Source organism: Macrosteles quadrilineatus, unplaced genomic scaffold (assembly GCF_028750875.1).
Source record: "Macrosteles quadrilineatus isolate MER2022 unplaced genomic scaffold, UCM_ALF_1.0 Scaffold_2__2_contigs__length_208266976, whole genome shotgun sequence".
Classification (NCBI taxonomy): domain Eukaryota; kingdom Metazoa; phylum Arthropoda; class Insecta; order Hemiptera; family Cicadellidae; genus Macrosteles; species Macrosteles quadrilineatus.
In genome coordinates, this window is record NW_026542595.1 from 148492898 (window position 1) to 148520658 (window position 27761).

Sequence of the window (27761 nt, forward strand, 5' to 3'; positions counted from 1 at the left end):
TTGAAATTGAGGTTATGTGCGGCCGTTGAAGATTGTTCATTCCACGACTATGTTTATTGATAAGTTCAAAATTAATATTATCAAAAAATGACAACTGCTTATAGTGGTATGACCAACATATTTATGGACTCTAAATGTAGTTACATGCATTAAGCCTTTTCTATTTTCAATAAGCGAGACAGTCATTACCTATTTAAAAGATATAAGTTTAGGCTATTGTCATCAAATCTCTCCGAACCCACAATTCGTTATTACACATTAAAATAGTTAAAAACTCCAAATTATCTCAGTTTGTTGTGTGTTTATTATCTTATAGATAAACTACTGTATGACGTGTTAAAAAAAATGTTCTTTGAATATGTGAGAAAAGACTCCAAAGCATGGTGACACATTGTCTTGCTAGTGCTGACATACTTTGTGACTTGAGTTACATACTCTTTATAACAATTTTCCTTTTATTTTCTTTGTTCTCAACAATTGAATCTCCATCCTTTGGCAAAACTCCTCCTTTAAACTTATCCTAGTCAAATTGTATGGATACCCTAGCCCCTTTTTCAAAGTGGTACTGAATAGTGCAAGCTTAATTCAGTGCAACTCAACCAGTCAAGTAAAGTAAAGCCTCTTGTTAAATAAACCTATTGAACAGGGTTAAGTTAACAACTATTAGCCTAAAGTTACCAAGAACATCAAAGTCATATTTAAACCTAAGTTAACCAATGTTGAACAAAATAGGCATAAGTAAGTTTAGGCCTAATGCTTTATTGAATTTACAGTATTTTAGCTTACTTTAGCCTAAAGTGTGTTGGAACAACCCCCCTTGTAAAGAAAATTGATAATCAGTTTCAGATAAAAGAAATTGCTCAAGCCCAATTTTCTTTTTGAAACATTGAAAGTCACTGAGTACAGTATCAAAGTAAATGTATGTCTAGGCTCAAGTAAAGTTTAAGTTTAACTTGTCTCCAAAAGAGAATTTTATTTGTTTTTTGCTTCATTTTTTCTTTTAAGAAATGGGTGATTTGTGTGAAAACAATGATTTGAAAATGAAAGAAACCATTCCAAGTCCAAACAAAAACAATAACATAACTGTAAATAAAAGTGAAACATTTGATGCTGAGTTTGATCTACTTGAATCTACTTTATCTGAGTATAAAGATCATGAAAATTGCTTTGATGGACATTCTTGTGTAACCCAAGTCACAAATGATAATTCAAATGTAAATGAACCAAGCTTTCCTAACAATTATAATCTTACTACAAACATTACACCTGATTTTGAAGTTCAAAATATGGCAACAGATACGCCTAAGTGTGATGATGGTAGTACTCATAATGGTTCACCAACAACTCAGAATCCTAAGTCAGTGTCTTGCCAAGGAGTCTTTCAAAACAGTTCTGAAAAAGTGCTTTCACTTTTAGATAGTGAATTAAAATCTGAAATCATGAATGATATTTCTTCTGTTGAGGGAGTTGTCTTAATCACTGACAAAAAACAAATCCTGAATATAAACACTAGTGAAAAACAATGTGGTGATCAAACTAGTCTTTCATTCAACGGTTTAGAAGTAGGGGATTCCAATGAAGAACCCAATGAAGAACTCAATGTTGGTTCGAGTGAAGAAAAAGACCTTTCTACAAGTTCTTATAAAGATTGTAATATTTTAAACCATGTTTCCGAAAATTCACCAATTGATCTTGCAAACAACAAACTTGAAACCAATTCAACTGGAAACCAACTGAATTCAAATTCAGACGTAAATAATTGTGAAGAGTTACCTAAATCCACCCAAAATATGGGTGATGATGAGTGTTTTCCATGTTGGTCTAATGAATCCAATAGTAACTCAAATGCTGCAAGTGAGTGTAAGGAAGTTGAGGATCCCAAACTTGAGTCTCAATATGTTGTTAATGAAAAGACAAATGAAGACAATAGGCATACATGCAACGTTGAAGAAAGTTTAGGTAAAAGAAGAGATCTATACACCACACCTCAAAAATATACAATTCAAACTGAATCGGCAGTTGAGTCACAAGGAAGTGAGGTCTCAAGTTTTAAACAAGTATCAAATCAAGGGATGTTTTATAGCACCCCCAATGTGTCAAGAAATGCAGAAGATACGAACAATGTATCTGTAGGGGATACTTTTTTTGGGTATGTGTCGCCTTTGAATGTCAAATGCTCACAAGGAAAGAATAACTTAAAACGGAAACATGTTGGACTTGAACCAATAGAAGAAACCAATGAAGATAGTGATTCCATTACTGAGAAAAAATTGAGAATTGGAGAAAACAATCCTGTTGTTGACTCAGAAGAATTCTCATCGAAACTGCAATGTTTTGAAGCACCAGCAAAATCTTTATTGAAGATGTGGCAACCAAGTTGTCTCTCTCGAAATATGTCTTCAGGCTTTATTGTATTGGACGAATGTGGTGATTCTGAAGCCGAATGTTCTAAAGCTGATCAAGAAAATCCCTTTGTAGCTGATTCCTCAAAAGTCGATACCTCAAAACTAGATGACTTTGAGATAGCTTGTCAATCCTTAACTGAAGCTATGATGAAAAGCTCCTCCCATATTGAAACGTTGGAAAAATATCACTCCCAAGTTCAACTTGAAAACCAGTTGGACGATGAAAAATTTAATGAAATTTGGAAGGAGTTATCAATGAACGTTGATCTGGATGATAATACTTGTTTCTCTTTATTATCGATGGATGAAAGCACAATAACCAATGTAGATAAAACCTGCCTTAAATCAATAGCCATGGATCAATCAAATGATGCTGACAGCAAGGTCAATAATGATGGGTTTGCATCAGAAAATGTGACAATCGTTGAAGGAAATATGTCTGATGTCCTCTCATCCAAGGAAATGGAAGGTCCTATCGCAAGTGTAAAAAAAGAATCTGATGATCAAGAGCACACTAATTACATTGAAGATTCTAAAAGTAAAATAAAAGAAGAACCACAAGGTAGTGATGAAGAGGAATCTGATGATGAAGAAAAAGTTCTTTTGGAGGGAAACAACAATGAAAATGACTATGAATTTTTTGAATTTGTTAGCTCAGACCCTAAGGAGAATGAAGATAATTATAACCCAGAATGGCAGAAGCTTGGCAGGTTAACAACTGATGAAGAGAGGTAAGTTTTTCTTCTAACCCTATATATATATATAAATATATATATATATTCCTGAATAATTAAAAAAATATGATTTAACTCAGTCTTAACTGTAGGGAATGGTACCCCCACTGAAAAATAGCCGAGTGGTATTTATGGTGTGAGTGAGTATAATGGCCCCTACTACTTTTCATTTAACTTAGCTTTTAAAAGATGACTACGATTAACCGGCACTCTTTTAATTGCCTCATCTTTTTTAAGATAAAGTCTATTTTTACGTTAGGTACATGTGTCAGCCCACATGGGTTTTTCAGATATGTGTGTGGAATGTATCAACTAAAGAAAACGGTGAAATAGGCCTTATGTAGCAGATGACTGTTTTAGGTGTTGTAGTATCCAAGTTACAGTTTTTCAGTGGGCAAAAGTGCCTCTTGTCTGATTCAACCTAACCTAACAGAAGGGGAACTCACCTCCAACCCCCAGTCATCGCTAATCTCGGCTGTTAGTCTACTACTCTAAAAACCCAAAAAGGAATAATTAAACTTCAAATACATTGCTACCTAGATGATGTTTATATTTTAACTGGGCGCCTAACTAAGGGTAGAAACACACATACAGCGACTGGGAGCGGCGCGGCGCGATTTAGAGCGACAAAATCAAATCCATACAATCTAGTAGTAACGCGCACACAAACCGCTGTTGCAAGCGTAGTGGAGCGGGGCGGTTAACTTTGGAACAATCTTGTTTGTTTTTATAGCGTTTTGGAGCGGAGCGGGCATTGTGTGATATTGTGGACATTTTTAGTTCCACTTTTGCCAGTAGGCCGCTCTGTAGGCTACACCCATTCTAACGGAAACGGAACCTACCCAGAGCGTTTTGGAACCTTCTCGAACCTTCAAGCCTCCTCTTTTTGAAACAATGTATTCAGAGGTTGAGGTAGACATGTATTGCATGAATCAGGAACTGGACAAAAATGGCAATATTCACCATATACCTCCTCATTTCCTAGATTCATTCCATGCAACCTCTCCGATCGGTTTGAAGCACACAAAATAAATGATACCACGTGTTTTGCTGTGCTGCAAATTGAGTGCGAACTTACTATGTGATATCTTGGCAAAGATCACATGAAACCAATAAATGGAGCACGCCTATGTAACTAACATTCAAGCAGCTGAAGCCAGGTCCGCCATCTTACTGTAGGATAGAAGCGCTGGATGCCAATGAAAACGGCACCAAAACTCAATGTCCCGCTTCAAAATAACTTGACATTTAGCCTACTTAGACTACAGGTAAATCATTGAAACTTCGTATGAAAGATGTCAATAAGTCTAGGACACTATTGGTTCTAATTAAAACGTTTAGAGTTAATATGTTCTATTTTATATCTTCAAATAAAGTTGGTGCCGGGTGCTCTTAAATGAGTTTTAAAATATGACATGAAACAGTTTGTCGGCTGCTACTTTTTTTATTTTTTTGGTCAGGTAGCCTAAGTTAAAAAACAATGGATTTGTAGCTAGAGTTCATTTTTTATCATATATTTTTTTTCAGCTGGTGTAGTTTGGTTGTAATTTAAATTGTACTATAGGGGCTACCCGTCGCGCCATGCGGGCAGATTCTGCCTACAACCTCACTTGTAATACAGTTTAGACACTCAAGTCTGAAGCTATACAGAAAAGTTACTAAACTAATTAGAAAATAACACGGGGTTCATATAAATGTTCTTAGTTTTATTCTTTGTACCGGTATTCATCTAAAAATTAGTATTTTTTAGCTCTTTCACAAAAATTAATATGACAGACTATAAAGCTGGGTTTTCCTAGACGCGGAGTCGGCCAGCGGAGAGCGGACAACGGAGAGCGGACTCAGCTGGTCTTAGGCAATTTAATGTTACTGTTTTCCTAGCAGCGGAGCGGAATGCCATGTTAATTTCAATTCCGCTCTCCGTTGTCCGCTCTCCGCTGGCCGACTCCGCGTCTAGGAAAACCCAGCTTAAAGGAAATTAATATGAGAATATAAAGGAGAGTTGTATAAAGAGTGTCAGAAACTATCTTGTTACTTTGAAATTTCGTACGTTGTAAACCAAACGCCAGAAATTTATCAAACTTTTATACGATATAGATACATATATATTATAAAATAATTGGTAGCTTTTCAGAATTGCCCAAAAAGTTTTTGTTGTCAATTATGTAATCTAACTTTTTTTTAAGAAACAGTAAACGCTAGAAAAAAAATTGAAAGCCTATTTTGAAGGTCATGGTGTTAGTAATGTTTATTTATACAGTAATACAAAGGCGTAAGTTATTGTCACGGATATCATTGATATAAACTAACATTTAATTAGTTACACTCGCTATTAGTAGGGCTCATCACAGCCGGCAGCCGCCATCTTGGTGATGATTAGTGAAAAATACTGGCTTCACGACACGGCTAACATGCTCCATCTAGGTCTTATGTGATTGTTGTATCTTGAAAATGATCAAGCTCCCGTTCGTGTCGCTCTCGCTAATTGCTGTATGTGTGCGACGTCAGTCGCTCTCAGTTGCGCCGCTACAGCTCGCTCTGAATCGCCCTGCCTGCTCCGCTCCAATCGCTGTATGTGTGTTTCTACCCTAAAGCTGTTGCAATTTTAGTGGTGCCAAAAAACTCAAGACCTTATGTGAATCAGCTTTTAATTAAGTTAAATCTGTGTTTCTTCGTACCTAGTTTTTGTTCTTTTCCCAAGCCTCTGCTTTAGAAAACTTTTACAAGCCTAATTTTCGTTTTTGTTCTTACAAGTATCACGTTCTAAGTATTTTTTTTTTTTTTTTTTACCATCTGACAATGGTTTAAATTTGTTCCTTGTAACTTAATGTAGCCTACTGAAAAATAAAAAATCAAATAGCCTAGTAGGCTATATACTTTTGTATGGTAGAGCACAATTTTTATAGCCTACAGCTCTAAAGTAACCTATACGGTAAAAATAGCCTGCCAGTGCAGAGATTTACAGTAGCTGCCAGATGCAGGGTTAAGGTAATACTTTTAACCTAGGCCTCACAAGTGTTGCAAAGATTGTTTTCTTTGATTTGAATAGCCTATTTAGTATAGGCCTACTCCTACACTTTCATAACTCATCCAACCCATGCATTTTGTAGGTATAAGGCTGTAAGAGACAGATGGCGAAGTCTTGTTCCACCTGATCCCAATAGAAATTTGACTTATCGTCAATGGAGAGCAAGGAACAAATTGTCCCCTATTGAATTCACCCTAAATAACAACAACTATCACACAGTAAGTATAAATCTTACCACCCAGTCGATCAGAAAGTTCTGTTTGTGACCATGCACCAGTATAGGCCTATTTTGTGATCAATAAAATTAGTGAAGAATATATAGAACTTTTGGTGTTTGTACAATGTGCCCAACTAGGCTATATGTGCATGTCCTTAAACATAATTCTGAGAGCGAATTTTAGTAATAATAATATTAAAAACACTTACAATATTAGTCGGGAACGTTCCTTAGCTTTTCTGGAAAAGGTGAGATAATACTATTATTTAGTAACCTATTACTTCCTCGTCCAATACGTTTCTGGTTTTATGAAACAGTTAAGATAATACTATTATTTTGTCACACTATTACTTCCTCGTCCAATTCTTTTCAGCTGGTAAATATTAATAGGATAACAGCAATAGTGAAATAGTGTTATTTCACTCACTTGTTTTATCAGTTCACATAACATTATAAATATAGCCTATTATCATAGACTAACCAACACAAGTAGACTTCTCATCCCATTGTAAATTTTGAAGCACGTTTTTCGTGTCTAGTTCATGTACGTCAAAAGTTCGAGAGATGGGCATGACAGAATTTAAAAAAGTTGTTCATAAGGCCCTCGTGAATAGGCCACTATATTCGCTGGGGGAGCTAAATGAGATACCACTCTTCCCATTACAGTAAAAACGTCCGCCATACCACCAGTAGTTGTAAATATTAGTTTTATTATAGTAACTTACAGTCTTTAAAAGTCTTTACATCTTTAAAGACATGACGCGATCTATCTGACATTGTCAGTCAAGGATCAAGAATACAAGTATCAAGTATCAAGTAAGTACGTGACACAAAGGCGCTAGTGTCGATGAAACTTTGTTTCCATTATTTTAGGGTTAATTTCTTGATTTGTGCTTTACTGTTTGGTTATATAACTAGGAGACAAGTTATTGTTTATGATTAGATCGTATTATTTGGTTAAACGAGGTTTTAAATGGCTGTAATAACGGGAAACAAATTGTAAACAAAACACGACCTCTACATAAACCGTACATGAACTAACAATAAAATTGTCTTCAGCTGTTCCATAAGGATGAGAAATCTACTAAGGGAGTATGTTTTATCTATGCTATTATTATGGCCATTCTCAGTAATCTACATAAATACAATTACATTTTTTCTGTACATGTACATTGCGTAGAATCATGCAGTTTTTTGTTATTTTTACATTTCATAGCCTAAGAAAGCCAAAATTAGTTTTATCTCAATTTCCGTTTGTCTGTCTGTCCCTCTGTCATTCTGTCTGTAACGCCAAAATGTCATTTTACGCGGCCTACTCCGAGAAAACAAGAATACCGGTACCGATCAAGATTCAATAATTTTTCTATATTCACTGGATTGGTAAGAGTGTCTTTGGCTATAGAAATATGGTTTCACTTCTTTGGAAACAAAATAACAAACCATCAAAAACACAATTTTGTTTGATTTTTGTCAAGTTTTTTCCCAATGTTTACTATTTGTCATTTATGAAATAACGAACAGCTGCTTAGATTGATATTCTCACTTCTAGCTGTCACTAATATGTTTACTTTAAATGTTGTTTACAAATACTGCAACATTTCCATTCACATTTTGTAAGCAAATCAGAAACCATTCAATGAACCAAGTGAGATAGCTTAAGTGACTTTTTGACTTACATTACGTAGCCTATTTAATTAATCGCAAGTACATTAATGTGTAGCCTAACTTTAAATTAAAATAACCATCATCCATGTCAGGAACCTGGAGATTCTATGTCTATGAAATTCTACTTGAGTTTTGATAACCGGGAAAAATACCGTAAACATTAGGCCTAATTGTAAAAGACTGGGAAATTTACATTTTCAAATCATTGCCACCAATTGCCTACAATCGACACATTAATGGAATTTTGATGGCTGTTGTATCAAGTATCCTAAATAATCACTTCTGAAGTGGGTGATCGCGGTTTTCTGTTTTCTACTTAGAGTTTTGAGTATGATTGTTTCTATTGATGAACTTGTAACTGTTTACCATGCACACATATTTAGTCATCTATACTATGGCACTATTCTCTGGGGTAACCACTCCTCTGTTGTCAAATTACTAATCCTGCAAAAGAGAGCTGTACGTATAATGTATGGAACTAGGCCTAGAGCACACTGCAAGCCTTTGTTTGTTCTGCTACTACTCACTCTTCCAGCTACTGTATTTATGTTTTGGACTGCTTAATTTATGTGTAAAAGAATGTCCACAATTTATTGTTGTGTGAAAATCTACACAATTACTCTACTAGGCAAAAGAATCACATATTTATTAAGTACCTACAATACTTATTCAAGGACCTTAACAAGTTTTGAGGTCACTGTACTTAAGCTGTACAATGTTCTTCCTACTGAAATCAAAGACCTGCCATTAACACGTTCGCTGCGGCACGTCAAATAGCGGGCGTATCCCCAGTGCGGCGCAGCCCTCAGCGTCGAGTAAACCCGATTGCCGCTTTGATTGGCTTTCCAATTTTGGTCTGACGAATAGCAAATAACGTGAGGGGATGTCCTGCTTTACAACGAGAGTCGATGTAGTTCGCTAAACACCCACAGATAGCAGCACTGCTTGGAACATAGCCGGTCCCATTGGAATTGTATTACCAAATGGAGGGAAAAAGACGGGACAAAAAGAAGACTTTTGAGATTGCCAGACTGGGATTTTACGGGGAAATTTACTACCAACCTACACCACAACAAAATGCAAGTCACATACTACACGCTAACGTCGTATAGGTCCGCTTTTGGCCGACGCTAGAGCAAAAACGAAGATATACAAAAGGCATTACCGAGCGTTCCCGATGGGGTTCGGACGCACCGTACGGGGGCCAAGCGCCGTACCCGATCGGGAACGGCCGCACTCTACGTGTTAAACAAGTTTAAAGACAGGATTAAACACTTTTTGGTCAACAGCCCTATTTATAACACTTTTGAATTTTTAAATCTGGACTGTTCATTAATGTAGGCCATTGCTGAATGTGTAGCCTAGTTTATGTAAATGTACCTTGTAATTTATGTATGATGTGATGCATGATGCAGATGTAATTTATTTGTTGTAGGCTATTTAACTTTTATTAATTATATATTTTTACAACATTTTGTAATTTTTCTTATGACGAGACTGATGGCATGTAATTGTTGAATGATCAAAATAAATTCTTGATTCTTGTTGCTGTGATCCAGGAAGACCTTTACAATTTTGTTGTGATTGTTACAGTGTTTTTCCTACTAAACTCTCTCTTCCAATATTTCACTTTCGTTTTCGACTTACCGCTATTGTGCTGCCATCCACCAATAATAGGCTTATGAGCACAGAAAACATACTACTATTACACAGAATGCTGACCGAGAGAGTTTTGCCTGTCAATTCGTAGGCAGCGCCACCAGCATTGCTATGCTGGTGCATTGTATGTATGCTGGTGGCGCTGCCTACGAATTGACAGGCAATGCTCTCTCGGTTAGCATTTTGTGTAATAGTAGCATATTTTCTGTTCTTATGAGCCATCTGTTATTGGTGCGTAGGCGCCTACCCAATTACACATTTCGACCACGATTCTCGGTACCGGTACTTTTCCCAAGAACCAGTGATAGTGAGTCACTTTTACAATACAACACACCAAAGCTACTTTAAATCTTAGTTATTGTTGGTGTTACATCTTCGTTACAGCCATTTCAAATTTAATTGTTTGCCTTTTAGGTAGACATGTTTTGATCTATCCCATTGGTTTAGCTAAAATATAACAATCCAAACCAACGTATACTAATAAACGGTATGGATCATCATTCATTCATTTATATATTAAAACATGACCGAGTGTTTTTATTTTATCAATTCTGAATCAACCACTTGACAGATTTTGAATGATTAAAGTCTATCACCTGACGCTTACATTCTAGATTATCTTTTGGCAAAATACCATTTCCTCAATGCAACAGATGTAAATATTCAGCGTTTGTGACACAAAATTCACATTGAGATATAGATTATAAACTGGAGTCACTACTCTATGGTTAAACGTTAGAGAAAAACGTGCCACTGTTTTGGCTGGTTTTTTTTTTGTGTTTCGTGTTGTTAGGTTGGCCGTGTGATCGGTTGGTGGGATGCTGTCAAATAATTCCAATTCATTCTAACCTACCATACTATTTATTTGGAGTTATATTATTCGTTATTTCAAGGACTTGTATCAAAAACTTATTTAAGTTATTGCATGTTAAAACCTCTGTATTTAAAGTTATTTTGAAACATTATAAATTGTTTTTGTTTGAAAGTAAATAAATACCAACCTATTTATCTTTTTTTCAAGCTATGTGGTGAAAATAGGCTAGTCAAGTTTCCTGGTTTGGAGATATTGGTTTAGGCCAATAGCCCTATGGCATTTGATTAAATTAAAACCATCGGTTTATGATCTTGTTAAAATGGGTTGCTCTTGCTCGTAAAATAAATAAATAAACTTATATTGCAATCATAATGTTGAGTCGGCAGATTTTTGTTTACTATCATCAACAAGACAGGATGACGCCATCTTGATTTTGCCTCTAATTTGACAAGTCCCACCAACCCGATCACCCGGCCAGCCTAACGAAACGAAACTCTGAAACAAAACCATCAAAAACAGTGGTACGTTTTTAAAACACAGAGTGGTTACTCCAGTTATTATTATAGCTCAGTGAAAATTCAGCATTTGGCTAAAACTAAACTGGCATACGTAGATTTGACTTATTTATAATATCTGTAATGGTATAATCATTGATGCGTTCATTTATTCGGTAAGAGGATAAAAGATTATTTAGATAAACATTTTTTAGAGCGATCTTTAAAATCTTGGGTTTGTTTCAGTGCAATATGATTTGTTTGAATTAACAGCTGGATGGATTTAAAAACAATTCTATAGAACTATGAGGTTTTTTATATAGTTTATGATATGGTCTTTGATTATAGGAAATGAGTAAGATTAGTAGAGATAAAATACCACAGAGATAATTAAGACCATTATTGCTGTAAAAAAATCGAAGCTCTGTCCACAAGTCTTCAACCAAAATCAAAATAAAAATTTTATTGGGTTATTCAACATTCAAGTAATAAGCTAGGTCAGAAATTAACAAACTACAATCCTCTTGGGGTCCTCTTGACCTACAATAGTCAGTCCATAATAATAAAATAAAAACATGCACAAAAACATGCAGAAAACACTTAAATATATATAAAAATAAGTAAAAAAGATTGATACCAAACACAACATGCAAGAACAGGCTGCTATAAATCACTTTATTCAAGTCCAATTGTCATTGGTGAGAAATCTGCTTCATTATACTCACTTAGGCTAGCCTATAGAAAGTGTTTTCTAGAAGTCAGTTTTTAATGATTTTGGAAAATTTTTTACTTGGCAGCCGTCTTACCTGAATTGGTATTCTATTATAAAATCTGACACCTGCAACAGGAAAACATTTCAGTACTTTGTCAAGCCTGCATCTAGATACATGAAATGTGACATACAGGTCCAATTGTCCTCACCCTCCGTCATCATCGGAATGACCTTGTCTACTGACAAAGTTAATGTACCTGCAATACTAAGACTGGTGTCAGAGTAAACTAATGATTTTCCCCGAGCAAAGCTTGGTCCCCAGGTATTTAGTAGAATACAATGCCGGAAATTTTAGCTCAAAATAACAGCTGGGTAAAAAATGTCAGATTCAAGAAATATTCAAACGGTTGCCATGTTGACTCGTTTGAGTTTGGGTTTACCGCAATGTATTTCCATATAAATAAAATTACAGTTTTTGTCTGTACATTGCGTAGAATCATGCAGTTTTTGGTTGTTTTTTACGTTTTATAGCCTAAGAAAGCCGAAACGAGTCTTTTCTCAATTACTGCCTGTTTGTCTGTCTGTTTGTCTGACTTTTCTGTCATTCTGTCTGTAACGCCAAAATGTCATTTTACAAGACCTACTCCGAGAAAACTAGAGTACCGATCAAGATTCAAATAATTTGTCTGTACTCACTGGATTAGTGAGAGTGTCTTTGGCTAATTAACATGGCCTTGCTTCTTTGGAAACAAAATGACGAACCATCAAAAACCCAATTTTGTCAGATTTTTGTCAAGTTTTCTCGTAATGTTTACTATTACATTTTATGAAATAACGAAAAGTTGTATGGATTAATTCTCACTTCTAGCTGTCACTGATAATGTTTACAATAAATGTTGTTTACAAATACCGCAATCATTTCTGATCGTGTTTTGTAAACAAATCCAAACCAAGTGAGATTAAAAAGGTTGTGCCTTGTATAACGGATTTAATTAATTGCAAGTGCGACAATTATTCTTGAGTTTTGATAACTAGAAAAAGACCGTGAATCAGTGTCATTTTTTTAATCATGGTCGCCAATAGCTTACAAAAAAGGTTTCCACTCATTGACGGCGCTTCTAGGACAGCTGTGTAAAGTGTAAAGTAAAAAATCACAACTGCAGTGGGTCATCGGTGATGTAGCTGCGATCATGGAAGATCTTTCCGATTTCGCTGTGATTGTAACAGAGGTTTAACTTGTAACAAATGTAGCTAAGCTCGCTTTGCCAATGTGTCACTTTCGGTTTCTACTCACCTCTTTGTGCTGCAATCACTGGACCATACCGCCAATTATGGCCCATAGCCCATCTCTTAGGTACGTAGGCCTAATTATTCACAACCACATTTTGACAACGATTCTTGATAACGGTACTTTTCCCTAGAGTACATGGCCTTCCTACTTAGGAAATGACACTACAAACGTCCAAAAACCCTGCTTTGTGCGATTTTTGTCACATTTCCGCCTAATGTTTGCTAGATATACCAATAATTGTTTATTACATCACTATTATTAACAGTTATCATTGGTGTTGCACCTTATTCCTTATTACATTTAACTGATGTCTTACTGTATAAGTTTTGCGTTTTCTGTCTGGACTCCAAAATGTTAGTTTATGCTATGAAGTGATAACACATTAAGTAGAAAAATTTTTTAGCAAACTATCATGAATTTTTCAGGCTTTACGTTATTAACTTATCAATGTTTTGTGGCTTTTGTATTTATTTATTTATATATTTACCAACGGATTTTATAAAATTTTACAGTTTGATTACAAGTTGTTAATTGCTCATTATGACCTAATATTATATAGGCCTAAATAATAATAAGGAGAGGTATATCAAAAGTACTTAACAATAATAAGAATGCAGTACATGCAAATACTTGGACAATGAAAGAACTAAGGGTAAATAGAAATAAATACATAGTTGAATTGAAAATATGTATAGGCCTACAGTAAATGGGACATGGACCAACCTAGAAAACAATAAATAATAAAAATAACAATAACCATGATTTATATTTTGTGAAAACAATAAATAACATTAATAACAATATTGTAAGTTATTACCTATCTAAATCGTCTATTGTACTTTGTTTCATAAAGCATGCCTTCATTTCAACACAATTTCGAGTCATCTTCGGATTAAGCAAAGCGAATATAAATTGTCATTACAAAAGGCATTATCACTGCACGATTAGTAGGCCTAAATATCATAATCATAAAATTTGACGACACTATCAACAATTTCAAATACTAATTTTGTATGTAACTTTGCTTTTGTTAAAGTGTAGCAAATTCCCCAATTCAATTCTGTATTTTTGTGTGTCTGTCGGTTGGTAATGCATTAATGTCATTATTTCTCAGTGTTTCTGGAAAAGACAAGAGCAACTTTATGTTAATGAAAATTTCAACCGGAATAAAGTGTGCAGTGGTGAGGTTGAGGTAGTATTTTAAATACTTTTAACTTAGGGCTATGCCACATGGATCTATAAAACAATTTTTTTTATCATTGGATATAAACTATGGACTAACATGATCGGGTGACATTTAATTGTGAAGCATTTGTTTTGGCTTGAAACTTTCAGATATTGCATTTGCGAAGGATTATATGTATTCCTATACAGTAATTGTAATTGTGCCAGCATATCTGGAAAAAAGCACACTAAATATGTAAACCAACTCCTGCTCTGAATATAAGAAGGTTACAACCAACGATCACATAAGACCAATAGATGGAGCACGCCTATCTAACTAACATTAAAGCAGGTGAAGCTAGGTCCGCCATCTTACTGTAGGTTAAAAGCGCTAGATGTCGATGAAAACAGCACCAAAACTCAATGTTCCGCTTCAAAATAACTCAACATTTAGCCTACTTAGACTTAAGTTATATGGTTGAAACTTTGTATGAGTGAAGTCAATAAGTCTAGGACACTATTGGTTTTATTTAAAATTAAAAGCTTAAAAGTTAGTATTTTCTATTTTAAATATTCATATAAAGTCGAAACTTTTAAATGAGTTTTAAAATATGACATAAAAAAATTTGGTGCGTGCTACTTTTTTATATCTTTTGGTCAGGTTAGTTAAAAAATGGCGGATTTTGCAGCTAAAGAGTTGAATCTTTTGGATCATATTTTTTTAAATTTTTAGCTGGTGTAGTTTGTTTGTAATTTAATATGTAATATAGGGCGCCGCGTTGCGTCATGCGGGCAGATTCTGCCTATAACCTCACTTGGAATACAGTTTAGATACTCAAGTTTGGAGCTATACAGAAAAGTTACTAAACTAATTTGAAAAACACGGAGTACATATAAATGTTCTTCATTTTATTTTTTGTATCCATCTAAAAATTATAATACAAAGGCGTATTGTCACGGATATCATTGATATAAACTAACATTTAATTAGTTGTGCCCGCTATTAGAGCTCATCACAGCCGGCAGCCGCCATCTTAGTAAAGAATAGTGAAAAATACTGGCTTCACGTCGCGGCCAAAATGCTCCATCTATTGGTCTTGTGTGATCGTTGGTTTCAACTTACTACAAGATCCCGTACGTAGAACGGGCACACAGCTAGTTACAAAATAAAACTTTTAATTCTATACCAAATTCGACTAATTCAAGGAAACGCATGCACATTATTAACATTTTACCGATTTGGTTGAAATTAAATCTTATTTAATAAAAAACTTTTGCAAAGTTTATGACATCTAGCCTGATCATACTACTGGACCGAATTACACGCGGGTTGTACCAAAAGAAAGGTTATTGATCCTATATTTGCAGGTTTTATTTGTATTTCGATAATATTTATTTTAATTGGTCAAAATGGAAATTCAACTTTTCTTATGGAGATTTAACATAAGGCCAAAATTTAAAGCTTACGACAGCCACCCTGACCATACTACTGGACCGATATACACACGAGTTGTACCAAAAGAAAGGTTATTAGTCCTATATGTGCAGGTTTTATTTGTTAGTGTACCTGTTGCTCGAATTTGAGCAGTTGCTAAGTAATACAGGTGTTATTTTAAAACAAATAACAGTCATAATTTCTGATGCCTTTTAAATGATTCAACTCAAAGATTATGAAAATACTCTAGATGTACATAAAAGATCGATATAATCAACATTTCTTGTAAATATCTTATCATTTTTCAAAAGCTGATCTTGTTTTTTAGTTTTTTCTACAAATAGCCTTACTTGTTGCCGCATTAGGTTGTACATAATAACGATTATAAATTCTAAAAAAAAAAACATTATTTCTATTTCTTCTTCTTGGCGGTGTTCTATGACCTTTCTATGACTATTCGTTGAAATTGTCTCTTTCAAATATTACTAAGAAATGCAGCACAGTGTTGATTCAGTTTTCTTTTTAATATATCAATTTATCCAGTACAGGCTCTCTCGCTTTTTCCATTGTAATATTTACGCCAACCAAATTCAAATAGTAAATATTTAATTTCTTCCAAGTGAGTAAATTTTTGTAGCAAACTGTTAAATTAGCAAACTTATTGACTGTTTACAATTAACATGTGTTCTTCTCATTTTTAATGTCTGACAACAGCTGGAGTTTCATAACAATTTTTGTTTCCCATGTTAATCTTATGGAGAAATACAAAACTTTAAAGGGCCCCAGGGCCCCATTCTCTAATTATTTTTCTAAAAACATAATAATTTCTAAGAAACATATCAATCGGTTCAGTAGTTTCGGAGGAGTAATTGTCACAAAAAACCTGCTTGCTTGTATTAAATAAGTATATACAGGGTGAGTTTCTACTAAGCGCGTTAATTTTTCATGAACATAGTTGAAAAATATTATAATTGTTTAGTGCTATGTTGGTGTTCACCAACGAAGTATCTGGATATGATTTTATTTTACGGGTCCTGTTCTCAAATGTGGCTGTAATCTGGTGTGAATTCAGTTGTTAGTTTCCTAATAGGCGACTTTCAAATGAACGAAGATTCATCAGTGTTCAAACGAGTTTCCATGAGCACTAAACATCGTTCTGTTGGGAACATGATACAAGATGTGTGTGTGTTTAAGAAGCTGTGTCAGATGTGTTGAAACGCGGGCATGAAATGCAAAAGTTTTTTACGTAATTTTACAAAACATCATATTAGTGTTAATAGTTGTAACACCACTTTGAAATTGTAAAGAAGTAATTTACAAACTTCTTTATTTATGTTATGTGAGACATGCAACGGTGAAAATATGGTTGTATGTTAAAGGTGTTGCAATGGTTTTGTAGGAAATTTAACGCTCTTTTCGTTGGTATAAGTTATTATGCTGTACGTGTATTGGCTTAATTTCTGTGCTCGTTTTAGTGAAGCTACTACAGGTAATTTTAAAAATTCACATAATATGCCATTACAGCATAACGGGTGGGGTTGGAAAATTTTTGTTTGGCATTTTTTGTTCCTTTTAGTAAGTAGAACAACTGGTAAAAATTAACACGCTAAGTAGAAACTCACCCTGTATAGATATAGATATAGATTTTGAGAATATTTAGGTTAGTTGGGTCAAACATGAAAATTAAACTTTTTTATGGAGATTTAACATGGGACTAATTCTATATAATTAAACAAGCATGTTTATTGAAAATATTTTTTCTCAGCTCCTGTGCATCGCAGGGAAATATTAATTTAAAATTAAAAAAAAATTAACATGTGTTGCCATGTTGGTGTCGAAAACAAGAATATATAAACATAAAATCAAAACAAATTGAAGAAATTCCAATCACATGTTTTATTTACGGCGTGGGGCGAAAATAGAGAAGTTTGCACAGTACATACTTTTGGTCGAAATTTTGACCACGGGCCAGCTCTAGTTTCTCCTATAAGGCCTACATAAAATAATGCCCACCTTTAGTTCTTGGCACCGCTAGCTTCCAAAGTGTCCATATTAAGCTATCAGTCAAAGCCAATCAAATATTAGCCTAAACGGTGGGCTGCTTCCTGCCTTTTGCCACATTTCCTACAAAAGAGCCTTTGAATTGATCTCCAAAGTGTGTTTGAAATCCCCATTTGCTAGTTAGAATCCCAACCACTTGACTTAGTCCAAGTTTACAGAAAGCATATTGATGCTATCGCATCACATGGTAGTCTACCTGTGTAATCAGCTTAACCGTCATGTATCCTCCTGTTATGTTTCAGTGCACGATCGTAGCAGCGGCCGTGCAATGCTCATTTCGGCGGAAACATACCAGTCTGACTATTCTCCACTCCATAAGCATTTAGCTTCATAAAGGTTTTTTTGTGCATTGGTAAAACTATTACAATCAAGAATGTGGGCCACGAGTGACCAGGAAATATGCTGTCACTTGTTTTTTTTATTCAGAGAAAAGTCTGTGAATTGTCAGGTGTCTAAAATTAAACTAAGTCCCCTTTCATTTTAGATGGACGATAACAAAAAGAAGCGATTGTGTACTGCAATCTTTAAAGAAAAAATCAATTCTATTGCAAAAGATTTGGAGGATACCAGGATGGATATTTATCGCAAGAGGAATAGAGAGTTTGAACTACTCGGACATGCTCAAGATGAAGAACAGCTGAGAGCTCGAATGAGTGGGTACCCGGATCTGGGCCGGCTGCATAGTTACCATTTGAATGTAAGTAGTTATTGTTAGGGTTTGATACAAACATCTAAAATCAAAATATTTCTACTTTTGGCGATTTAGGACCGTCAAAGAGTTTGGGTTACTGAGAGAGTAAATTTTAAAGGATATAACCATTGACTTCATCATATTGGAATTCTATTGGTGTAAAAATATACTGCTATTACAACACTTATTGGTTGAACCTTGTCAAAATTAAACTTAGTTCATTATCAACCTAATAACAAATTAATTGACAACCATATTTATTGAATGAATAGCCATTTTTATAATAATGGGAATGATGTCATTATTAGGGATGAGCATAGATAGGTGAACCATTGATGTTCACCATTGATAATAACATCGACATCAACAATCGATGTACTGATAACATCGTTGCGAAAACATTGATGTTTTTGGTACTGAAATATCAATGTATTTCAATGTTTTTTCAGTGTTTTGTCTGCATTTGTACTCTCCAGGAATGGAAAACATTGATATCTCAATACATGGCCAAAAACATTGATGTTTGACAAAAAAACATCAATGTAACAAAATCAACATCAGTAACCTACCATCGATGTAAAAAACATCAAACATCAATAGAAAAACATAGATGTTTCGAAAACGATTCAAAAAATTGGTTTAGGATCGATGCTCATCCCTAGTCGTTATTGTGAAGTGAGAAGCTGAATAAATATTAGTACATTCATTCATTTTCCTTCTCTTAGCAGCGGTTCATTCAGTGATGAGTCACCCAGTAGCAACCCTGATGCACTTTTAACTTTTTTGTGTCACAGAATATTGATTTCCCTTTCAGACCCAGGTGGACTCTAATTTTGAAAAATTGTCTTTAGATTAGTTTTATGGTTTATGAAGTAAAAACCTAATGTTCATATTTGTGGACATGTTTCTAAAAGAAAAACGTTTACCAAAATCATCCAATAAATCGGTCCTCAGGATTGACTCGAAACTTACCTCACTCGCCTATGGCTTGTGCGTAAGCATTTCTCTCGTGTGCAGCAAAGTGCCACTTCTCATACTAGTTACACAATTAACTATTACATTACATAACATTTTCTGTTAAAATGTTTATTTTTCAGCATTTCTAAGTTTAATTCCTCTGATTTGAGCCATCTCCCATGATTCTACAACTAACTTATCATACGCTTAACAATAATTTACTATACACAAATTTGAAAATTGCACAGTAAAAATAATTTATTTTATTAAGACATAACAGGGTGTCCACATTCTGGGAAGTCAGGGATAGTCATGGAAAGTCATGGACAAAAATTCTGGTAATTGAAAGTCATGGAAATAGGCAACAAGTCATGGATAGCCCCAATGATGGATGTATTTGAGGGGACTTTTCTATGCTCTAGTCGGCTGTAACCCCGACTATTGTAGTATTTTTCAGGATATTTCACAAATATACAACAATTAAATTTATCACAGTTGTGTTGGTGTATGAGTTTGGGTTTGTATTAGTTCATTGATGTACTTATTTACTCCATTGTTATCTGTTAATGTATTTGTTCATTTATGTATTAATTAAAACTATTTTAATTAAATAATCAATTCAAAACAAGATAGTGTTTATTCTAAGAAATCATAACATAAGATAATCAACAACTAGAGATCAGCTGGTTATAGCAATACCAACATCTCCCTCTTTAACTTTTTAATGGACGAATAAATCTTCTATTGCGTCTGAATAATCTTCCTTCAATTGATACTAGGTAAGTTCTCAACCCATCTAGTGACACTATTACGCCAGGCGTCCATGGTTCTGCTTTCATGTCTGGTCTCTTCTGTATCAATACCTTTTGTCCAACTTTAAGTGGGTCCAATGCCTGAGTGCCTTTATCATAGTGCGTCTTGTATTTTTCTTGTTTTTCCTTCAACTTGTATGTGACTCCTATGTGTATTTTTGGATTTAGTTTCATTTCTGTTATGGGCAAACGAGTCTTTGTTGATCTTGACATTAGAAACTGCACAGGACTTGCACCCAAGTAAGCCAGTGGTGTATTTCTCCACTCTAATAGAGCTGCTTGAAAGTCTTCTTTACTTTCTTTTACCTTCTTTAACATTCTCTTTGCAATTTTAACTGCTGATTCTGCCTTACCATTGGATTGGTGATAATGCGGTGAAGAAACAACAATTTTAAACATCCAAGTCTGGACAAAAAGCTTGAAGTCTTGGCTAACAAGTTGAGTACCACTGTCAGAAACAACAACGTCTGGTATTCCGTAATGAGCAAACTGTTCTTTACAAAACTGTATCAGGCCTTCTGTTTTTAGTGAATTCACTTTCTTCAGTTAAAAAAATGATGAAAAGTAATCTGTTATTATAAGAAAGTGGTCACTGCCCAGCTGGAAGAAGTCAATTCCAACTCTTTGCCATGCTCTTGTTGGAGTATTATGAGGCTGTAAGGTTAATTAGCAACACCAAAAGGTAGTCTAGTCCAACGAAATCTGCCTTTGGGGGTCCAAAACGTAGTTAGCCTGCTTGATTTCTCATTTAGCTTTACATGCCAAAACCCATCCTTAAGGTCCAGAACACTAAAGAACTTTGCTCCATATAGTTGTGGAGCTATTTCCTCAATAGCTGGTGCTTGATAACGAGATCTTTTAATGGCTTTATTAAGGTGAAAAGGATCTATACAAAGTCGTATCTTGTTAGGTTTCATCACTACTACTAAACTACTGACCCAATCAGTAGGCTCTGTTACCTCGACGATGACTCCGAGCTGTTTAAGTCTATCTAATTCAGCACATATTTCTTTCTTCAATGCTAGAGGTTGTCGCCTGAATGCTGCTATTGAAGGTGGTACCGACGGGTCAGTTCTTATGCTGCAAAGACTTTCAAAACTACCTAATCATTCAAATACAGTAGGAAATTTTTCAAATATCGTATGTTGATGAGTGGCCATTTGGTTAGATACTGTGAGAGCCTGGAAATCCTCTTCATCTGTCGTAATCAAGCCTAGTCGAAGACAATCTGCTGCTCCTATAAGAGGATTTCTCTCAGAATTCAGGATTTCAAACTTTAAATCAAAAATATTCTTTTTGAATTTTGCTATAAGCACAATGCTGCCTAGTGAGTTTTGGGATGACCCGCCATAGAAACACAAAGTAGTGGAGCTACTATTAAGTTTAGGATTCACATTGTCAAGAATAGTTTTTAGATCTCGTAGCCCCATAACGTTACAAGTTGCACCTGAGTCAAGCTGGAACTTTCTGAGCTTTTTGTTGACAATCATTTTTACAAAAAGTCGTTTTTTATACTGGATATCGTTAAGTTCCATCACTTCCTCTTCGCTTTGGCTATCTGGATTTGCTTCACTGTCATTATCTTGGACCAAATTAACTTTACCGGAACTTCAACACACGCTGCTGAAATGGTTCTTCCTTTTACAGGTGGTGCAAACTTTGCCAAACGCAGGGCAGTTTTTTGCTCCCTTAATAAGGTTTTTACCACAAAAACGACACTTTTATTTGTTATCTAAGTGTCTACTCTTTGCTTGAAAAGCCGCATCTTCTGATTTCACTGTCATTTTTGTAACAAACCTTTCAGTTGTTTCATGATGCATACATATTTCTATAGCCTCATCAAGTTTTAGGTCTTTTCTACGCTAAAGTGTTCTTTTTAATTCAGTATTGGTTATACCTACAACAAGTTGGTCGCAAATTAGAGTAGATCTTCAAGGCCTGCCTTGTCGAGATTTTCTAAAGAATCAATGTCACACAATCGTATTTGCTCTTTTAGACGACCTATTAAGTCTTTAATCGTTTCATCAGTCTTTTGAACAATGCCATTAAAAATAAATCTCTCATACAAAGAATTATCTGTCCCTAAAAAATACTTATCCAAAGCTTCAATTACCTGATCCAGGTTTGATTCATTGGAGCCAAGTATTCTTTCAAACAAACATAGTCCATCACGGCCAATTACTGTTGAAAACATGGCCATCTTCAGTTTAGGTGTACTTAACCTTGTACCACCTAATGCTCCTGCTTCAGCTAATATCAAATAGTTCTTCCATTGTTTCTTGAACACTTCCCAGTTTTCTCGTACTCGCGATGGGTCACTTAAGTCCAGTGGATTCGGTACTACTGACACCATGTTCATTTATGTATTAATTAAAACTATTTTAATTAATTAATCAATTCGAATCAAGATAGTGTTTATTTTAAGAAATCATAACATAAGATAATCAACCACTAGAGATCAGCTGGTTATAGCAATACCAAAAGTATTTTCTGTGAAATAACTTGTTTAGGTAGTATTATTCGTAAGTGTATGTTATACTATAATTTTCAAGTAAATTTGTGAGTCATGGAAATCAATGGTAAATAGTCATGGAAAGTCAAGGAAATTAACGACAAATTTTCTGTCGACACCCTGCATAAAGAAAAAGTCTCAATTATATGTAACACTATCCCTGGTTTTTTATAGTATACAGTACATTGTAGCATTTACTGTCAAATAAGTAATCCAAACGTTAGTATTGCGTACTGGCTTGATGATAAATCATGATCAGCTGTATTAAAGTAAACAAAGATCAGCAGCGGTAAATAGCTTCTAAAGCTATTCTTATAGAGAACATTTTACGTTATATCTAATTTTGTTTTAGAATTTTAGTACCTAATTTCACAATTTTTCCTGCCATCGTGGAATAGAGACCTTTTATTTGAGAAATCTTCCGTCGTTCTGAAAAAAAACCTGCAGACTAAATAGTATTATCATTTATCTGATAGAATTTTTGCTAAAACACTTCCTTTGACTTACTAGATTTATTCACTATTTAAATAACATTAGATTTAACAAGGACTTGGGGTGTGTCTCTCTAGACAATTTTGAAGAGCTTAAAAAAAATTGTATCTAGCCTATTAAAGTTTTTTTGTACGCTTATTGGTTATGGAGAAAATTCAAAAAAATTTAAATTTAAAATTCCCTACCTTAGTTTACTTGAAGGTCTATGATCCAGACACCAATTTAGTGTATAACGCCAAGGTAAATAAAATAAATTTTTTCCCCTCTTGAACAAAAAGTAACCCTACTGCTGTTCCAAAAATAGACGATTTTTCATTTTCTGTTAATATAATTATTACAAAGCATTTTTATTTTATTCGTCCATCACAAAAGGTCTGGTTGGCTGGTTTGTAAAGACATTTTTAATACACTCTGATTGAAAGATAAATTTAGGTTTTAGTGACTAACTTGTGTTAATATATATTTTCAGCAATGCAGATCAGTAAAAGAGCAGTTTGACTTGGAGCTGAAACGGATCGAAGAAATAACAGAAGCAAAAATACGCATTTTGAGAGATGCTGAAGAAGAGGTACTCTTATTTCAAAAATTTTACAAAGGTGTCGGTGCTCAAGATGACACTGAAATGTACTTGACGGAGATTCAAGTCCAAGAGTTAATGGAGACTGAAGAAATGCTTGAAAAGTATAAGGAAATGTACAATTAAGACGTAGTGTTGACTTTTATCTAAGCACAGAAACTGAATATTGTATAGTGTTAATGTGATGGACCAAATGATATGGTAACAGAAGCTCAAAGAATTTATTTAAATTCTATTGTGATATACAGTAGGAAGAGTGTTTGTTTCTTTTGTATGAAAAAGACGTTTGGTATTAGACTATGCCATTACCCTGTTTGTTTTAGGTTATTGATCAGAATATGGTCAATAAATAATTTGGGTAAACAAATTTAATTTTTTTAAGATAATGACTTTTTAAGACTATATCTGATGCTGCAACATAGTTTATGTGACCTCAACTAAAAAGATAACATCAAATTAGTCCTGAAAAATTATTTAAAACCTACTTAATTATTACTTTGCTTTTTCAACATTTCAATTATATTATGCCTGGTAAAAAATCAAGTTAAAACACATTGCCCCTTAATTATACTGAGAGTAAGAATCATAGAGTGGGAATGGATCATTCCCGCTCGCTAATCAGCTGATTTTACTGATGGTGTTTCTACACCAATCACACCCGCGGATCCCGTAGGTTAGTTAACAACAGGTAAGAAAATAACATAACCTTTAAAAAAATCAAACATAAGCATATTAGCTAACGTATTGCTTTCATCTGAATCCCTCACTTCAATGGATGTATGTAAAAAAATTTACCAAATCACCCAAGGTTGATAACTGACAGTAGTGTGGGATACCTTCCTTTTTTTATTAAGTGATACCCATTGTCTACAGAAAATCCTGGTTTATGGAAATTACCAAGAGCTAATCAACTTGAATCTTTACCATTATCTGCATTATAGTTTTAATAGGATTTGACTTTTGACAATTGCTCGCATAATACTGTATAGTAACAGTGGTTACTAGAAGACAGTACAAGCTACAATGTAAACTGATTAACTTACAATTTCAAAATGTAATTCTTTTTATTTAATATTTTTTTAGTAAACAATAAAATAAAAATATAGTGTAAAATTAACACATTTTAATCAAACAAGACATCTTGTTATTAGTGAACATTGCAAACATTGCAAATGTACTTAGTTGCAGTTTAAAACAATAAACGGTCACAGAACAAGTAATTAGATTGATATGTTTAAAATATGTATCTCTATTGTCAGTTCAATTATTGTTAGTTTCCTAAAAAAGGGATAAATTGTATCCTCTATTGATGGGTACCCAATTTAAACTTAAGTAAAAATAATTATTTAGGATCAGAACTGGTCATATGTAGCACTTAGCATTTATGTTACCTAGCCTATTTTTGTACCATTAGCATTTTTTGTGTCTTATGCGGGGTTTTTATAGTTCATTGTTTAAATTTATAACTATTGAAATGTTAAATATAGTTGTTATTGGAGTCTTACACAATATATTGGGTGAAAATATAGTAAAACAAATTTACTATCGGCTTAAAGGAAGTTTTAAAAATTACTCAATATCTTAAAACGTATGGCTTGTTTTAGTTATTTTTAATAAGAGCCATACCATTTAAATTAAACTTAAAATAGTTTCCTCTAATACAAGGCTGCACCAAACATTGTGGCAACACCGCACTTGCCATAGTCTTGACAGTAATAACAAACGTGTAAACATAAGCATTGCACACATACTCCATACGTAATGTGATACAGCTCTCTCAGTAGGCCGGGACTGTGACGTTGCCAGTTAAGCCTCGCTGCGGCCTAGTACTAGAGGAGGCTATGATAATTGCATAAATTTTAATTCAGTTATAGACTACTTAATCTATTGCAATGTGAACTTGAAATACACTTTGTGTATATAATCAATTTAACCTCACTGTAAACACTAACCGTATGAAAACTATATTAACTATTCCAAACCAGACAGACATATTTTTTTCAGACATATCTTGTATGCTATCTTTAAGTTTCTTGTTTTAATAATTTTTCCTTTGATTTAGCATATTTATTAAATTAAATGTCCAGGTAAACATTTGTAACTTGTGACTTAGGGCCTACTCAGCCAACTTACAAAAATATTATTAAGTAAGGCCTAATTCGTAGTCAGCAAACTTTAAAATGTCTTACTAATATAAAGAAGAAGAGGTCCCATTCTAGTAGCCTACTTCTACTAGGCTATAATGTTGGCCGAACAATATCTTTTATTTTCTTCCAAACTGATGATTTTGATGTGAAACCTAGTTTTAGGTAGCATATAGAGCTATGTCAAGTGTCGAATGTTAACAAATTTTCTGCTTTATTGTAACTTTTTGGCTCAAATTTGACTTACTGACTCAAATTGGTGATTTTATCGTGATATACTCTGAATTATTCCAAACATAAAATAAATTATTTTTTGAATCTTGAGAGTTTTAACGGTTTTTATTCAATGTATAATATGTTATTCTCTCACTTATAGACTAAACGGGTCTAATTTAATTGTACTTAGTTACTAAAAGGTAGCCTACTTTGAGCTAACAATCTTAACCGTCGTCGTAAAGGATCGGACCAGGCCAGACTCTTAAGTTTTAAAGCTCCGCAACAATAAATAGTTCTTTTTTACTCTAGGGAAATTATAAACTCTTAAGATTTATATAAAAAAAATAACACAAAACCGCAGCTTTACAGCTACTTGTAAGTTACTCTTAAAAAAACTATGCTTTAATAATTCTTATCAAATGGCGACCATACAAAGTAGGTATTTTAAGCCAAGTATGAATGGAAATGAGTGGCGCGATCTTGTAGTCTTGTTAGTGACTTGTTTGTTATGCTCCTGAAAAAAAAAACTATGAACACATTTAACATATTGGTAACGTACAGTACATAACTATGAGGCAAAGTAGGACTAGGTCCTAGAACATCCCCATTTGGCTCATTTCCCACTGAAACGTCAAATTAACTATTGACTTTTTTGTGTTTAATACTTCTTAATTCAATACTATTATAATTTAAAATTCAGTATGGTCCCTGCTTAGTTTTGGAAAACTACTACAAGTCATAAAAAAAGGAAAAATTTACATGCTAGTTTAGTGGTTCATAGTAGGCTTATAAATCATTGAGATTTACCCTTGAAAAATGTGCCGGCAAATCATAACTTCCTTACACTTTATTGTTCTATTTTAAATGTTTCTAGAAACCTAAAAAGTTTTACACATTAATTTTTTTATAGATCCCCTTATATTAATCACATTTTCTATTTATTCTCCCGTATTGTCTGACAGTAAGCTTAGTCATATGAAGTACAAAATCCATATAGCTATAATAGAAGTTAACCACTATTTTCAATTGATAAAAATATAACAAAATGAAGGCGGTTAAGATAAGTGGCTGGTAAGGTACCAAAAACCACATTTTGATGACTGTAAATAGGTAGTGTTAGCATTTATTTTTTATAGTAGTTTGTTAATGTTTTGTTAAGTTTGTATTTTTTAAACCTGAGTAAACGTAGATGGTTTTAAGTGCAGTAAGTACCTGTTGTGTAGATAAAATGTTAGTTGACATTAATGTATTTTTGATACATTTTCAGAGGGTTTGCATTTGCAGGCTTAAGGTTGGATACATCCTACCAAATGTGTTTGCCAAAATATTTCCAGTAGGCCTACTCAGAAATCCAACCCATTAAATTTCATTGTGAATGACATAAATAAAATGGCAATTCATTAAAAATAATTTAATTTATGTTCCTCGTATAATAAGTTGTCAAGCAAAAATCGTATTACTGTATGCACTTTCAAATTCTTTTTTAGTGAAGAAATGTGCAAAAAATAACAAACAGGATAAATTAACAATGTTGCTATGTTTATATGTTTTATTTATAGCAAAAATTCTAAATAAAATAATTTAATGTGCCATGAAAAAGAGGAAGTATGTAAGTTACTCTATTGGCCAAAATTACCGCGTTATAAATATGCCACCCAAAACTAATTTAATTTAATTAAAT

The 27761-nt window shown here is 33.9% G+C and overlaps 1 protein-coding gene across 2 annotated transcripts; it reads left to right on the forward strand.

Moving 5' to 3' along the window:
• LOC128985456 (uncharacterized) lies at positions 1-27761 on the forward strand. 2 transcript variants are annotated; one of them, XM_054404945.1, is made up of 5 exons: positions 1-106; positions 1006-3136; positions 6250-6385; positions 18164-18376; positions 23613-27761. In XM_054404945.1, exons 1-5 carry the CDS (start codon positions 88-90, stop codon positions 23844-23846), a joined length of 2733 nt encoding a protein of 910 aa, XP_054260920.1. In that variant the 5' UTR covers positions 1-87; the 3' UTR covers positions 23847-27761. The 2 variants fall into 2 exon arrangements, with proteins under 2 accessions (XP_054260920.1, XP_054260921.1); XM_054404946.1 differs by having other exon boundaries at positions 21-106; positions 1417-3136.

Bases quoted from the DNA above. Each gene is read 5' to 3' on its own strand.
- LOC128985456 (XM_054404945.1), top strand. The intron at 3,137-6,249 runs GTAAGTTTTTCT...TGCATTTTGTAG, and splicing joins TTAACAACTGATGAAGAGAG to GTATAAGGCTGTAAGAGACA. The intron at 6,386-18,163 runs GTAAGTATAAAT...CTTTCATTTTAG, and splicing joins ATAACAACAACTATCACACA to ATGGACGATAACAAAAAGAA.